Source organism: Peromyscus leucopus, chromosome 4, assembly GCF_004664715.2.
Source record: "Peromyscus leucopus breed LL Stock chromosome 4, UCI_PerLeu_2.1, whole genome shotgun sequence".
In the NCBI taxonomy this organism is placed as follows: Eukaryota; Metazoa; Chordata; class Mammalia; order Rodentia; family Cricetidae; genus Peromyscus; species Peromyscus leucopus.
Window position 1 is genome coordinate 106,254,331 of NC_051066.1, and position 14,213 is coordinate 106,268,543.

At 45.1% G+C, this 14,213-nt stretch overlaps 1 protein-coding gene across 1 annotated transcript; it reads right to left on the reverse strand.

Moving 5' to 3' along the window:
• Window positions 1-354: 354 nt before the first annotated feature.
• On the reverse strand, window positions 355-8,735 carry Snrpb (small nuclear ribonucleoprotein polypeptides B and B1). Its single transcript, XM_028878551.2, has 7 exons — window positions 8,595-8,735; window positions 6,229-6,380; window positions 4,451-4,562; window positions 2,253-2,405; window positions 1,713-1,851; window positions 1,290-1,415; window positions 355-657 (listed from the first exon to the last, which is right to left on the reverse strand). The coding sequence occupies exons 1-7, from the start codon at window positions 8,595-8,597 to the stop codon at window positions 647-649; spliced, it is 696 nt and encodes a 231-aa protein (XP_028734384.1). The 5' UTR covers window positions 8,598-8,735; the 3' UTR covers window positions 355-646.
• Window positions 8,736-14,213: the final 5,478 nt, after the last annotated feature.

The window sequence follows — 14,213 nt, forward strand, 5'->3', positions numbered from 1 at the left end:
AATCCCACTTAAAAGTCAGGTTGCAGTATGTGCATGTGTGTTGTGTGGCCCTGAGATAAAGTTCTAACAGTACCCCATCCCACAGGGTTCTCACCTTTAGTGTCTGCTTGCTTCATAAAGATCTGCCTATCTAAGGGATATAACACTTAACAGCATATGAATGCTTATTTCCTCAAACTGGTCTTTAAATTTGATGGACAAAAAGCCTCATTGTAGTTCAGTTTGCAATTTTCTTAGTTCAAACAATGGTAAAATATAGGGAAGCAGCTAAGAGTAGGGTTAGTTTTTCCAAGGAAACCCTTTATAAGGCACTCATCAAAGGCTTTTCTAAAGACAAAGAACGGATATATCAAGTGTGTGTATAACAGTCTCTTAAGAGTTTATTATAAACCAGCTTCATAGGCCACAGGAAAAAAAAGAGGACTATATACAGCCTTCTGGGAAACAGGCAAGGAGCTGAGGAGGACCAAGATGAGTCTAGGGCCTTGGAGGGCACATTCCCCAGGGAGGGGGCCCTGAAAGGGAAACCAGACGATCCAGGGAGACTCCGTGAACAGCATAACAAACAAACAGGTCTATGGTAACTCGGCCCTGGGGAACAGGGCCCACACCTCGGTGGAGCTACTGCCACAACGCTGTGCGAGGATCAAAGCAGACCTGAGGCAAGAGAAAGTTTAGTCAGAACCCGATCTGGAACTCAAGCCCCCAGCTGCCCACTCTGCAGGTAGCTAGCTATCAAGTGACTACAGGGGTGGGCTGACTGGGCTATGTCCAAAAAACCACAAATGCAAAATCAAAGAGAAATAAAATGGTGATAAAATCTGAGTATTATTTATGTTAAGACCTACTATGACTTCATAGAAAAAACACAGGGCTGGTAGTCAGAATGCTCTCTGGGCTGTTTGTTTTGACAAAGACACTATGTAGTCCTGCCTGTCCTCAAACTCAGAGATCCACCTGCCTCTGGAATGCTGGGATTAAAGGCATGAACCACCACACCCAGCAAGAGAGGAACTGAACTCTCTTAATTAGTCAAGGGCATGGGACAGTCTCCACTGTGATCTCTGGGACTCTCATCTTGCAGCCAGGGCTGCAGGACTAGTCACTGAACACACCTGTTCCACTAGGGAGGGGAGACCAACCTGTTAATGTTAACTCCCTCCTCGATACTTTCTGGACACAGCTATCCAAGAGCTCACTTCCCTAAATTGAGGTCTAAAGCCAATCTCCAATTCCCAGCCCAATAAACTCTAGGGAAGGAAGCCAAAGTCACTATTCTAGGCACTTACCTCGCATCCCTGGAGGAGGAGGTCGCATCCCAGGAGGGGGCATGCCCATTGGAGTTCCTCGGCCAGGAGGAATCCCCATTGGGGGTCCCATAGGAGGCCTCATGCCAGGAGGTGGGCCCATCATTCCTGAAGGAGAAAAACCCAAGTGACTTCTTAAAAGCTGGAACATACAAAGCTGTGTACCAGTCAGACAGCCCAGTCCATCCTCTCAGCTTCTACAAGCAAAGGGGCCCCTGAGCCAGAGTGGGGCTCCTACGGCTCTTGTCCAGCTAGTTCCCAACTCAGTCAGCCAGGCTGGATCTCAGAGTAATCCTGCTTAATCACACAAACTCATCATCAGTTTCAGTCAAGAGCTACTTCATCATGAATCCAGCTAAGGCATCTGGTGATGAGTTAGTACTGGTCTCCTTTGAGGATACTCACCTGGAGGAGGCGCCCCTCGGCCCATGGGTGGAGGAGGACCCCCACGACCAGGTGGGTACTGAGTTGGGGCTCCTGCAATACTGGCTGTGGCTGCGGCTGCAGCAGCTGCAACAGTGCCTCTTCCTTGTGGAGTCATCACCTAAAATAACGAAGAAGAATTAAACAAACACTAACTGTGCATCTTCCCCCTCAACTGCACCGAGCCGAAGCCTCCTAAAGCTAACACTCATGCCAGACTTCCCCTGAAAAGTCAACCATCAGGAAGCCCAAATGCCCAATTTCCAGCCTCTTGGCCAATCCAACTGGGGGAAAAAAGCACTTGCACTTTCAGTTAAGACTGGTGACATGGAATGAGAATGAACATTCAATGTCACAGGAACATTTTGCTAAGTTCAGTTGGAATACCTTTGTACATCTCTTCACACAAACACTGACAGCCTGACAATCACGACTCATCATTCTGGTCATTCTGGACTCCTGATCAAGCTGTGGATTCTCCCCTAGCTACCAGAAAATGGTAGTCCTCCTCTAATGCCTCACCTGCTGTGAGGGGCCTCCAACCCCTCGGACTGGCCCAGCAAGTCCTGCAGGAGCCTGGGGCATGGGGACACCAGCCGGGATTCCTCTGCCAGCAGCCCTGCCAATTCCTGGCCCCCCAGCAGCTCCAGCAAGTGGCACTCGGGCAATACCAGTCTAAAAAGAAGATTGTTGTAGATTATTATTTTAACTAGGCAAAGACGTTACATTTGTTTATGCTATAGAATATTTAACTGTGTAAAGGTGTGTTACTTTTGTTTATGCTACATTTGTTTAACGATGTAAGGGTGTGTGTTTAATTATGTAAAGAATGCTGCATCTGTTTCACCTTGCCTACCTAAAACACCTGATTGGTCTAATAAAGACCTGAACAGCCAATAGCTAGGCAGAGAAAGGATAGGCGGAGCTAGCAGGCAGAGAATAAATAGGAGAAATCTAGGCTCAAAAAATTAGAACAAGGAGCAAAAGGAGAAAGGGGGGACATGTCTGGGGCCAGAAGCCAGGCAGCCATCAGCCAGACTTACAGACAGCAAGAAACTAAGAAAAGGTAAAAAGTCCCAAGGCAAAACATAAAGAGCCAGGCGGTGGTGGCACACAGCCTTTAATCCCAGCACTAGGGAGGCAGAGCCAGGCAAATCTCTGTGAGTTCAAGGCAAGGCGCAAAGCTACGCAGAGAAACCCTGCCTCCAGAGAAAAACAAAAAACAAAACCCATAGATAAACAGGTTAAGTTAGAAGAGCTAGCTAGAAACGAGCTAAGATGGAGCATTCAAAACTAATTAAGTCTCCACCATGATTTGGGAGCTGGTTGGTGGCCCAAAAGAAAGGGCCTGGTACAAAACATGCTGAAATGCTCAGTGGGCTAAAGAATTCTAAGTACACCTTGGAATAGCACTGCCTAGGAGCCTCTTGCATTTAAGGCATTGAAACAGTACTAACTATATACACTAACATACATATCAACACCATTCTTCCATGCAAGACCAAGAACCTACCTATCACCCCTTATAAAGAGACTAGAACTTAAGTCTAGAGAAGCATGTCACTCAATACCTACATTAATGCCTAGGAAAATAAAATAGCACTTGACCTGTCAACAGAGACATGAGATCCACTGGTTCTCTGATTTTCTCTTGTTAAGTGACAGTGGCCAAATAATCCCTCTAATACATATTTACACATGAAGAAGGCTGTAGTGTTCAAAATAAGGAAAGGAATGAGATAAACTACTCTCTGCTCACTTGAGAGGCTATTAGCAAGACGTAAGTCAAGAGGGTAACTGAAGGATGTTTACAAACAAAAGACAACAAATTTTCATGCATTACAAAGAAGCATGTGTGTGGCTAAAAAACGGGGGAGCTGAAGATGCAGCTCAGTGGCAGTGCTTGCCCAGCATACAGGACATCCTGGGTCCAAATCAGGCAAAACTAAAACACACATATATACATAAACACAGGCTAAGAATACTCTCCCGATTTACACTGTCTTAAAATAAGAGAGAAGAGAAATTTGCTTAGGTTCTTTTTAGACAGCTCTATTTATAAACACACACTGGTTTGCAGAACCACGATCATCTGGATCACACGTCAGGTCTGCCATTTACTAGCTGTGACATCTTAGACGAACTGCTAAACTTAGTTTATTCCCTCAACAAGGTGAGAATAATTTTTCAAAAGCAAACTAAAATCTTCTTACAATGATTAAATGAAACACTGCCATCCCTGGTACACAATGACCAATAAATACTATTATTCTGTAACTACCAAACAAAGCACCCATAATTTTATGATTTGGAGCTGTTTTTGTTTTCAGAGTCTTACCATGTAGCCCTGGCTAATCCTGAACTCATAGATCCACTTGCCTCTGCTGGAATTAAAAGTGCGGCACCACCACACCCAGCAGGAATTACTATTTATTCTAAATTACTTCTTTTTGAGATACAATTAAGAGTTTCTCCCTCCCCTTTCCTCCATCTGAACCCTCCCTCTTTGTTCATTCACTGTTGTTACATAATTTATGGAACTGTTAATTTTTAGTAAGTGACGAAAGGCCTCAGGTAGCTCCCCTGCTGATTAGGGTTCAAGTCCCAAATTCTAGCTCTCCACTCATTCACTGTCTGTAAAGGAGTGCACAGCCAGAGCACTTAACAGAGCCTGGCTCCCATGAGGGCCTCCCTTCTACAGATATTCAGGAGGAACTTACATCTTTGGGAGGAGGTCCTTCTACTGTCATGGAGACCAGGTTCTCCCCTCGAAGCAACACCAGACCGAGAACTCGCTTCTCTTCCCTTTCTGCTTGTTTGGAGTTCTTTGGCCTAAAATTGAATTTTTAGACAAAAAAGTATTAGAAGGTAGAAAACATTTAGGTTTCCCTATCTAAGAATCACAAAGGTTCGCTTTATATTACATCACCTGACAAAGAGTATATAAACTTTCTAAAACAGGTCCTTTGGACAGCATCTCAGACTAAGTGACCTCATATGGAGAGATGGCTGACTGTTTTCTACCAAGTCAAGAAGATGCACAGACCAGGAAACAGGACAAGCAGCAGAAAAGCCCCGCCCTGATGTAGACGCTTCCATAGCCAACTGAAAATGCCTTTCCTGGTTTTCTTTGATACGACCTTGTTCCCTGCCTTCAGCTTAAGTTTTCATAGACAAAAGGCCGGCTAAACAATTCCTAAACAAAAGTGAATACCACCCACTACACATCCATGCAGTGTTATACCAGGAACAATTCAACCTCAAGGCCTACAGTTCCACCCTTCGCCTCACATGAGAATAGAAGGGATAGAGGACAAGGTAGGAGAGATTTCACATACAAAGAAGTTGAGTTTTTACAAGGGTCACATAGAAATTTCACATGCGTGACCTCAAACCAGATCCCACCCCAAACAGCAACAACTGGAAAAGATGAATGAAATGAAAAATGTAAACTAGGAAAAGTATCTGCAAGATAGGAGCAGGGAGTCAAAGCCACAGTTTTTAAAATAAGAAATAATATCCTGATTTTTAAAAAAACAACTTAGATTTTTTTTTCCCCTTTTTAGCTCATACTGTCTTGTTAAATAAGCCTGTATTAGCTTTTCATGATGAAAAAAGCAGGTATTTAAGTTTTTTCTCATAAATTTTATTTGAAAAAGTATTTCCCATCATTTTTTAAATGAGAAAATCAGCTTCTTTTTAAAATGGAAATTCCACTGATCTGCTGGCCCACTCTAACATGTACCAGGCACCCAGGCATCTCTGCATTTTTATTCTATACTTGACCTTGGGCCACAAAAGAGAACGATCTCAAAAAGAATTTACAGGAATTCAGTCAGTACATAACACGTATCAGGAGTGTGCATATGACCACAAAGTCACATCACTTGTTGAGCCTCGTGATGTCCCCAATATATAAAGCAGGACTGGGATAGTTTAATGGTCCTGGAAGGAGTTAGCTAATAAACTTACAGAATTGCAGCAAATGAGAAAGCATCTTCAATTTTTTTTTTAGAAAATGCCAACAAAAATGACTGGCCCCAAACCCACATGGGGAGCAGAGCACTTACCCTGAAGAGGGTCAGAGGCTTCTTAAAGCAGTTTCAGACCAGGCTGCAATACGAGAGCCCTGTAGGCTACAGCTCTACAAATAGGTAATGAGGCCAGAAAATCAAGCTCTCCCCCCTCACACACCTGTGGGGAGAACATGAGAGCCCTTTACCCCGGTACCCAGGGGCATGCAAAATCAGAGAAATTAAAGCCAAGCAGCCCTCCTCACCAACTTCCACTTTGCTAGATAGAATTAGAGAGCAAGGTTTTCTAGATTAAGGAAGAGATTCCTTAGCAGCCATCAATCCCATCTCAGTTTCTCCCTTCAAAAGACAGGTGGGCAAACAAGAACACCTAGCTGAATGGCCATCCCACACTTGGTCCACCCATCCCTTCCCCATCAGGTCCATCCCTAGTGCCTTTTCCCTCCCAACAGCCCTCTCCTTACTTGATCTTCCTGAATTCATCACAGTCACAGAGGATCAAATTCATATGCTTGTCAAAAGCTTTGAAGGTCCCGATAAAGATCCGGCCATCTTGCAGGATGCATCTCATCCTGTAGTCAATGTGCTGCAGCATCTTGCTGCTCTTACCCACAGTCTGCAAGAAGGGAGCAGGGATCAGTGAGGCTCAGCTCTTTTGGACTCACACACTCTGGCCCTCCACCACCACCTAATTTTCTATGTCTAAATTTCTCAACAATTTTCAGCTATCTTCCAAACAAGGCCTTTTTCTGAGAATCTTATCGCCCAGCTTTCAGCCTTGACTCCTGCCCATTAATTTGCTATTATCCCTGCCCTTTAAAAAAGGTACTCAGCGGGGCAGTGGTGGTGCACACCTTTAATCCCAGCATTTGGGAGGCAGAGGCAGGCCGATCTCTGTGAGTTTGAGTCCAACCTGAGCTACAGAGTTCCAGGAAAGGCACAAAACTACACAGAGAAATCCTGGGGGGGGGGGGGTTGCAGGGAAGGCACTCTTCCTCAGATTATGATTGACTTTGTCTATGATGTATCTGTCTCAGGACTGTGAAGTGCCCACAAATCCATCCACAGTAGGCACACTAGACATTAAGCCATCCACCACTGTGTAGACTCAGTGCTACAAACATCTAAATGCATCTAAACTAAGAACTGGAATTCAACTGGCACTAAAAATCCACTCAAGGAAAAGCTTATTACCAGAAAGTGAATCAGCTCTGAAGCAAGAATGGAGTCCTCAAATCAAGAACTGGAGTAGGGTAACTTAGGTAACTTTTCTGGGCCAGAGTGCTAATTCGTTCGGATACTTAACAGTCTAATATATAACTTGTTAGCCTTAATTTTTAATTAAGGGAAACAATTATCCTGGTTCTTTCCTGGTTCCCAATGTAGCTTTGCAAAAACAAAGGAGGAGCCTATACACATCCCTGGGTGAACAGAGGTACCTGTGGCAACCTCTCTCAGAAACCTATCAGTTCCCCACAAGTCTAACTGGTGTTGTGTTACTTCTGACTACCCAAGTGCCTTCTCTGTACCAGGAACTGCAATTGCTGATCACCCGTTAGCATTACCCAGCCCTAATCCTGAAACCCCAGATTATGTGTTTTCTGCTTAAACAATCATCTCAAAGAGCTCTGTTGGAGAGGATCAGCATTCGTGGGTCCATTTGCCCAGTAGCAGCTAACATTTTGGGGGAACTCCCTGTATAGCCAGGCTCCTGAAAGGGATTGTGTATTTCATCTAATCCTCAAAACTGGGCCCACTGTCATCCCTTTTCACTAATAAAATAGATGACCCACGCTGAAGGTTAACTAAGGACTTGCCTCAGTCAACCCTCAAAAAGATAACCTGTTTTTACTACCTCGGGTTCCTTCAGCTACGCAACTACTGTTTTGGGGAAATCTTCGACATATTTGTTACATTTTCTCTGTAGCCAAAACTGGCCTCCAGGGGGAAAAAAAAAAGTCAAGATCCTCTGCCTGCTTAGTATAGAAATTACAAACTGAGATTTCAAGCACCGGCCACTTTCCCTGGCTGACCTCTCTAAAATCTAACATAAGTTTTTTAAGCCTGTGAAAAATCTCTTAGCGATGTCTTAACTACAGTTAAGATAAAGCAAAGTGTAAGGACTTCGGCAAGCAGGTTCCTGGCCGTTTCTCGCCTTCTACTTCTTTGCTCGGGCAGCTCTCCAGATTTCCATCCAGCCCTCCCTCCTACAGGGGGAGCGGGGCGCTGCCAAGCAATCCCTCGGGAGCCGCGCCGCCCCCTCCCCCTGCCGTTACTTCTGCCCAAAGCCCAAAGACCGGAGTGAACACCAGCCCGGCGCAGAGCCAGGGGCCCAACTTCGAGAAGACAGAACTTCTTTCAGGGTGCAGTCCCGCGCCTGACAGACCCCCACATATAAAAAAAACAACCCGCGTAGCAGGGTCGCGCTCTGCTTGCCAACACTCTCCCTCCGCCACTCGACTCCGGCTCCCGGCAGCGACCTCCGCTACCCCCGTCGGCCGGCGTCTGGCGTCGGCTCCGGGAGCCCGGGCACACATTGTTGACCCCGCACAAGTTCACAGCTACCGCGGCCGCGGAACCCCAACCACCGTGGCGCCGGGAGACCAGGGTGGCCCCGTCGCCGAGCACGCTCGCCGGCCTCCGTTCCCCGGCGCGGCCTCCCCCTCCGCCCGGCCCGGCCGCACCGCCAAGTCCAGGCCTTGGGCGCCCGGATTAAGCGGCTTCGGCCCCGACCTTCTCCGCCACCGGCGGCTCCGACCCACGGCCGCCGTCAGCCACCGGCCCGCTCCGCACCCCCCGAGCGCCCCGCGGCCAGCCCGCGCCTTCTTACCATGGTGGCGGCTCAGATGTCTCAGATCCCCGCCGGATTCGCTTCCACAGAGGCCTAGTCGCCAGCCAGCAGCTCGGTTCCCGCCGCGGCTAACGGAAATGCAGCCTGCAAAATGCCTCCGCTGGTGAAGCTACTTCCGGTCCGGCCTCAGCCCTCCGAGTTCCGGTCTCTGGAAGCCAATGAGGGCGTGGAGCCGTGGTATCCGCGGACGGTTTGTTTGGGGTTTTGTTTTTGTTTTGATTTTTGGTGTTTGTTGTTTTTTTTTTTTCTCTTCGTTTTGGTTTTATTGGGATCCCCGCCTCGCTTTGATTTATTTTAGACAGTGTCTCACTATGTCGCCCAGGCTGGTCCGGAGCTTCCGATCCTCCGACCTATGGCGTCCTTAGTGCCGATGCGTACACCATCGTACTAGCTGGCAAACATCAAACTGAACGCCCTTGAAAGCTTGGATCCTCATTGGACATACACCCTCCCAGCTTAGTCTCCACTGGAGTGGCTCGTTCCACACGCCGCTGCCCCGAACCTCCCTCCTACCCCAGTTCTCAGGGTTTCTCTGTGTAGCCAGTCCTCGATCTCACGCTGTAGCCCAGGCTGGCCTCGAACTCATAGAGATCGGCCAGCTTCTACCTCCCGAGTGCTGGGATTAAAGGTGTGAGCCACCGCCGCCCGGCTCTCGTTAAGGCATGGAATGATCTTCATCTGCACCTTTGCATTTGCTTTCGTCTCAGCAGGAGCGCTACACCCCCAGGAAGATGTACATGCTGACGCCCTTACCTTCATGATTAAGGCTGAAATAACACTGTCCTAGTGAGGGCTTCCCTGACCATCCTTCTTATTTAAAAAATAATAATAAAAAAAATAAATAAAGCAACCATCCCAGGCACCTCACGTTTACACTTTTGTTTGTTTTGTTTTTTTCTCTTTAATGTTGATTGCTATCTGACATGCTAAACCGTAGTCCCCTCATTACTGGAGAGGTGTACCTTCCAAGACTCCCAGTACCCACCTCCCCAAGTCACAGTACCAAACCTATATATGCTATATTTTTTCTACATATACATACTTATGGTAAACTTACCTTTTCGCTTAAAGAAAGCGTATTTTGGTACCTTTGAATTGCCAGCATCACAGGTCCAGTGCTTTAGGAACAAGAACTACCTGAACACAAGCACTACAACGCAGGTCAGCCAATCTGATGATCCCTATGACAGCTGAGTGGGGGTAGTATATACAGTGTGGACACCTACACACAGGGATGATTTGTGGTTAAGGCAAAAACAGTATTTCCTCATGCTACTCGGAATGGTGCATGACTTAGAACATTAATTGCTTATTTCTAGAGTTTTCCATTTAATACTTTCAGACCGATAGACCAAAAGTAACTGGAACTGGAATAAGAGATGATTACTGTATATATTTTAAGTTATTTAATCATCCTGTTAGAATTAAACTCCACTAGAGTATAGTGTCTATTGCTTATATCGCTGCTTAGCATAAAGGACTCAATAAATGTTTGCTGAATGAATTAATCTCATTCAGCTCCATGACTTTTAATTATTTCCTATATGCCAGATGTCCCTTTCCTCAGCTCTCCAGGCCTTAGGGGGAACTGGGGTGGGGGTCTCTCACTATATGCCCAGGAGTTTCTAATTTATTCCTCTAATCTTGTTTTGTTTTTTGTTTTTTTCTAACTTTTGGACTTTTATTTTAAAAAAAAAACACTTGCTTAATTGCTGTGGAGCAGATACAGTAAATTTAACATGCTGAGAACTGAATTCTTGACCTTATTACTCTTCCCCATCTCAGAAGTTTGCTAAGAAAACAAGGAATGGCGCTAGGAATATGTAGTGTTTGGTGGAGTGCTTGTGTAGCACACCCGAAGCCCAGGTTCCATCTCCAGCACCATATAAAAGGGCATGGTAACATACGCCTGTAACCTAGCACGCAGACAGAGAGGTGGGTACTCCAGGAGTTGGGAACCAGTCGGGGCCACACAGGCACCTGGTTCAAAGCAAACAACAAACAAACAAAGCAAAAAACAAAACAAAACAACAACAAAAAAAAGAACAAAGTAATGAGAACCTGCAGCATAGTTAATTCCTTTCTTCTATGTCATAATCTACCGTCAGCAAATGGACCCCACGTTCAAATTACCTTGAATATAACTATTGTTATCTGTTCCACAGCTGCCACCCCTAGTTCCAGCCTCCAGCACTTGGATTGCTAAATGAATCCTTAATTGGTCTCTTTGCCTTAATCTTGTTCTCACTGCAGCCAGAGAGGTCCTTCTAACTGTTCAAGGGAATGCTCCCACCTCAGAACTCTGCCACCTTCACACCATTTCTAAGAGACAGTGCCACTGTCCCATTTCTGTCACCTTACAGATAGAGAGACATGGAGGCCCAGCAAGATAAATTGGCATGTCCAAGGTGTCAGAATCAGAATGAAAATACAGATGGTACCTCTGACTCAACTGTTTATTTGTCCCCACATTACCCAGTCACCAGATGCAGAATTCCTTGAAGCATTTTAAAAATTTTTATTTGGCGGGGCAGTGGTGGTGCACGCCCTTAATCCCAGCACTCAGGAGGCAGAGACAGGCGGATCTTTGAGTTTGAAGCCAGCATGGGCTACAGAACAGTTCCAGGACACCCAGGGAGGTTACACAGAGAAATCCTGCCTCAAACGAAAAAAAAAAAAAAATTGGAGCCAGGCATCTAGCACATGCATACAATCCCAACACTTAAGAGATGGAGACAAAAGGAACAGGTGTTCAAAGCCAGCTTCATGACAGTAGCAAACTCACAGCCAACCTAGGCTCTACAAAACCCTGTCTGGAAAAAAAAAAAAAAAGGAAAACAAAATTTATTTAGTAGCTACTAATACCATGAATTGTTACTGAGATTGGAAGTTTTTTACCTCAAGAAGCCTGTGTTCTCCTGAGAAAAACAAGAAACCAAAGGAATAAGTATATGATGCAATATTACAGTGATGGATACGAAATGAAGCTAACTAGAGATACAAGGAGTGGTGGCATCCACCACCAGCTTTGCTAGGGGACCAAGGTGAGGCCCTTAGCCAGTGACCAGATAAAGCCACAGACACCCTGTAGCTCTGCTACAAAACAGATAACCACAGCACTTCTGACCTTCCAAGCTCAGCCTCGTCCACTGCTGCTCATCTCACTCTGTCTATCATTTGCAATGTGCTTCTCCAAGGCTCGGCAGCTTCTCTTCCACATCCTCCACCCTATCTAATTTCTTTACCAGTATATTCAGTGATAAAATCCAATCTCAAAGTTTTCATAATTTTACTAGTTCATTCAGGTACATCTCCAATGTTGCAAAATGTATGTATCCTAAGGTTTTTTTACAGGTTGCCCCACACACACACACACACACCTCAAAAATCAAGTAAGTCTCTGCTAGTGGCAGTTTACCAGACTTAAAGTCCAGCCCTCTACTTTACCCTAGGTTATTAAATGACAAAAATCTCTCCTTTTTTTTCTTTTTCCTTTTCTTTTCTTTTCTTGTTTGTTTTTTCGAGACAGGGTTTCTCTGTGTAGCTTTGGTGCCTGTCCTGGATCTTGCTCTGTAGTCCAGGCTGGCCTCGAACTCACAGAGATCCACCTGGCTCTGCCTCCCAGTGCTGGGATTAAAGGCGTGCGCCACCACTGCCCAGCCAAAAATCTCTCCTTTAAGTGGCATTAAAGTTCACACAACTAAGCTTTCCTCCTCACAGCCAAAACAACGCTGTCTGGATCCTAAAGAAGTGGAAAGTAGGGAAAGAATAAAAACCATGACTACTAGCCATGAGCCAGCATCCTGCTGAGTCTACTTTGTTGTAGCCGGGAAGAAGGGTGACTTGGGAATTGGATTGTGGTCTGCATGAGCAGTGTACCAGAGTATAACCTGTCTGTTAGAACCCGACTTTGTCAATCTTGCCAGTCCTTGGGTGCACCACAACGTCAAAGAAAAGATGCTTCCGCCTTTTGAGAGTACTAGGAAATGGCACACTAGAAATTTGGGGGTTCTAGACTCATGTTTCAACCTGTCTGAAACTTCTCCTTAATTAAAAAGCAATTTGTATTTCACTGTTCTCTCAATTTCTGTATTAAAATTCACGAGCAAGACACTGAAGGAGGAAGTTTCTGTGTCTGGCCAGCAGCACCCAAATACCCGGTAGTAGCTCCCCAAATAATTGACTCAGAGGCTTAATATTACTTATAAATGCTCGGCCAGTAGCTCGGGCTTATTACTGACTGGCTCTTAGACTTAAATTAACCCATAATTCTTATCTATGTTTAGCCACCTGGCTTGGTGCCTTTTCTCAATACGACATTCTCATCTGGCTTCCTTTGCATCTAGCTAGCTACTCCTGACTCCACCCTTCCTCTTCTCAGCATTCTTAGTTTGGTCGTCCTGCCTACACTTCCTGCCTGGCTACTGACCAATCAGCATTTTATTAAACCAATTGGAGTGACAAATCTTTACAGTGTACAAGAGAATTATTCCACAGCAAGACATAGGTCTATATACAAAATGAGAACATGGAGTTAATTTCTTGTATACTTCATGCATATCTGGAGGATATATAAAAGGATAATAGAGCACTTAGTAATGGATGGTGGTGATTAAGCAATGAGAGGCTCTCAGCTTGCTAAGAGTCATTTACCATCTCTTTTAGAAAGAAACTGATTTTTAAAGACTTACATTGAAGAGAAGACTGGGGAGGAGTGGGACGGGATACTATTGGATGGAGAGAAGGCTGGGGAGGGGGGACAGTGGATACTACTAGATGGAGAGAAGGCTGAGGAGGGGTGTGTCAGGGGATACTGTCAGATGGGAGCAAGAAGTTCTGGTGGGGGCCAATGAGATGGTTCAGTAGGTAGTCACTTGTGCCAAGCCTGACAACCTAAGTTAATTCCTATTACCAGTGGAATAGTGGAAGAAGAGAACTCCAGTTCCAAGGGATTAGACACTCTCTTCTAGCCTCTGTGGGCACATGGTTCATAGACATACATGCAGGCAAAACACCTATACATACAGAATAAACTGAAATTTTCATTCACAGACTCATTCTCTGCTGTAAAGTGCATCATACATGAAATAACAAAATATTACTTTGTCAAGGCAAATTATTTTATATGAATGTATATATTATATGCACACATATATAATATACATATATATGTATATATGTAATATTATATATATATATATATGCACCAGGATTTTAAAGAAGACTGTCAAAAATGTTAGGGATGATGTTGTGTTTTGTTTTGTTTTGCCTATATAGTACTGATGAAAATTATTAGAAATGTCAAAAGTATTTCAATTTAAAGAAACTAAGTTAGGGCTGGAACGATGGCTCAGTGGTTAAGAGTACCGACTACTCTTCCAAAGGTCCTGAATTCCCAGCAACCACATAGTGGCTCACCTGTAATGAGCTCTGGTACAATCTTCTGGCCTGCAGGGACACATGCAGACAGAACACTTATACTTAATAAATAGAGAGAGAGAGAGAGAGAGAGAGAGAGAGAGAGAGAGAGAGAGAGAGAGATGGATTCTTCCTGCTATCACTGTGCCACCAGGACACTGCATCTGGGAGTGCCACAGG

Bases quoted from the DNA above. Each gene is read 5' to 3' on its own strand.
- Snrpb (XM_028878551.2), bottom strand. The intron at 4,563-6,228 runs GTAAGGAGAGGG...ATTCAATTTTAG, and splicing joins GATGAATTCAGGAAGATCAA to GCCAAAGAACTCCAAACAAG. The intron at 1,416-1,712 runs GTGAGTATCCTC...TTTCTCCTTCAG, and splicing joins CCGAGGGGCGCCTCCTCCAG to GAATGATGGGCCCACCTCCT.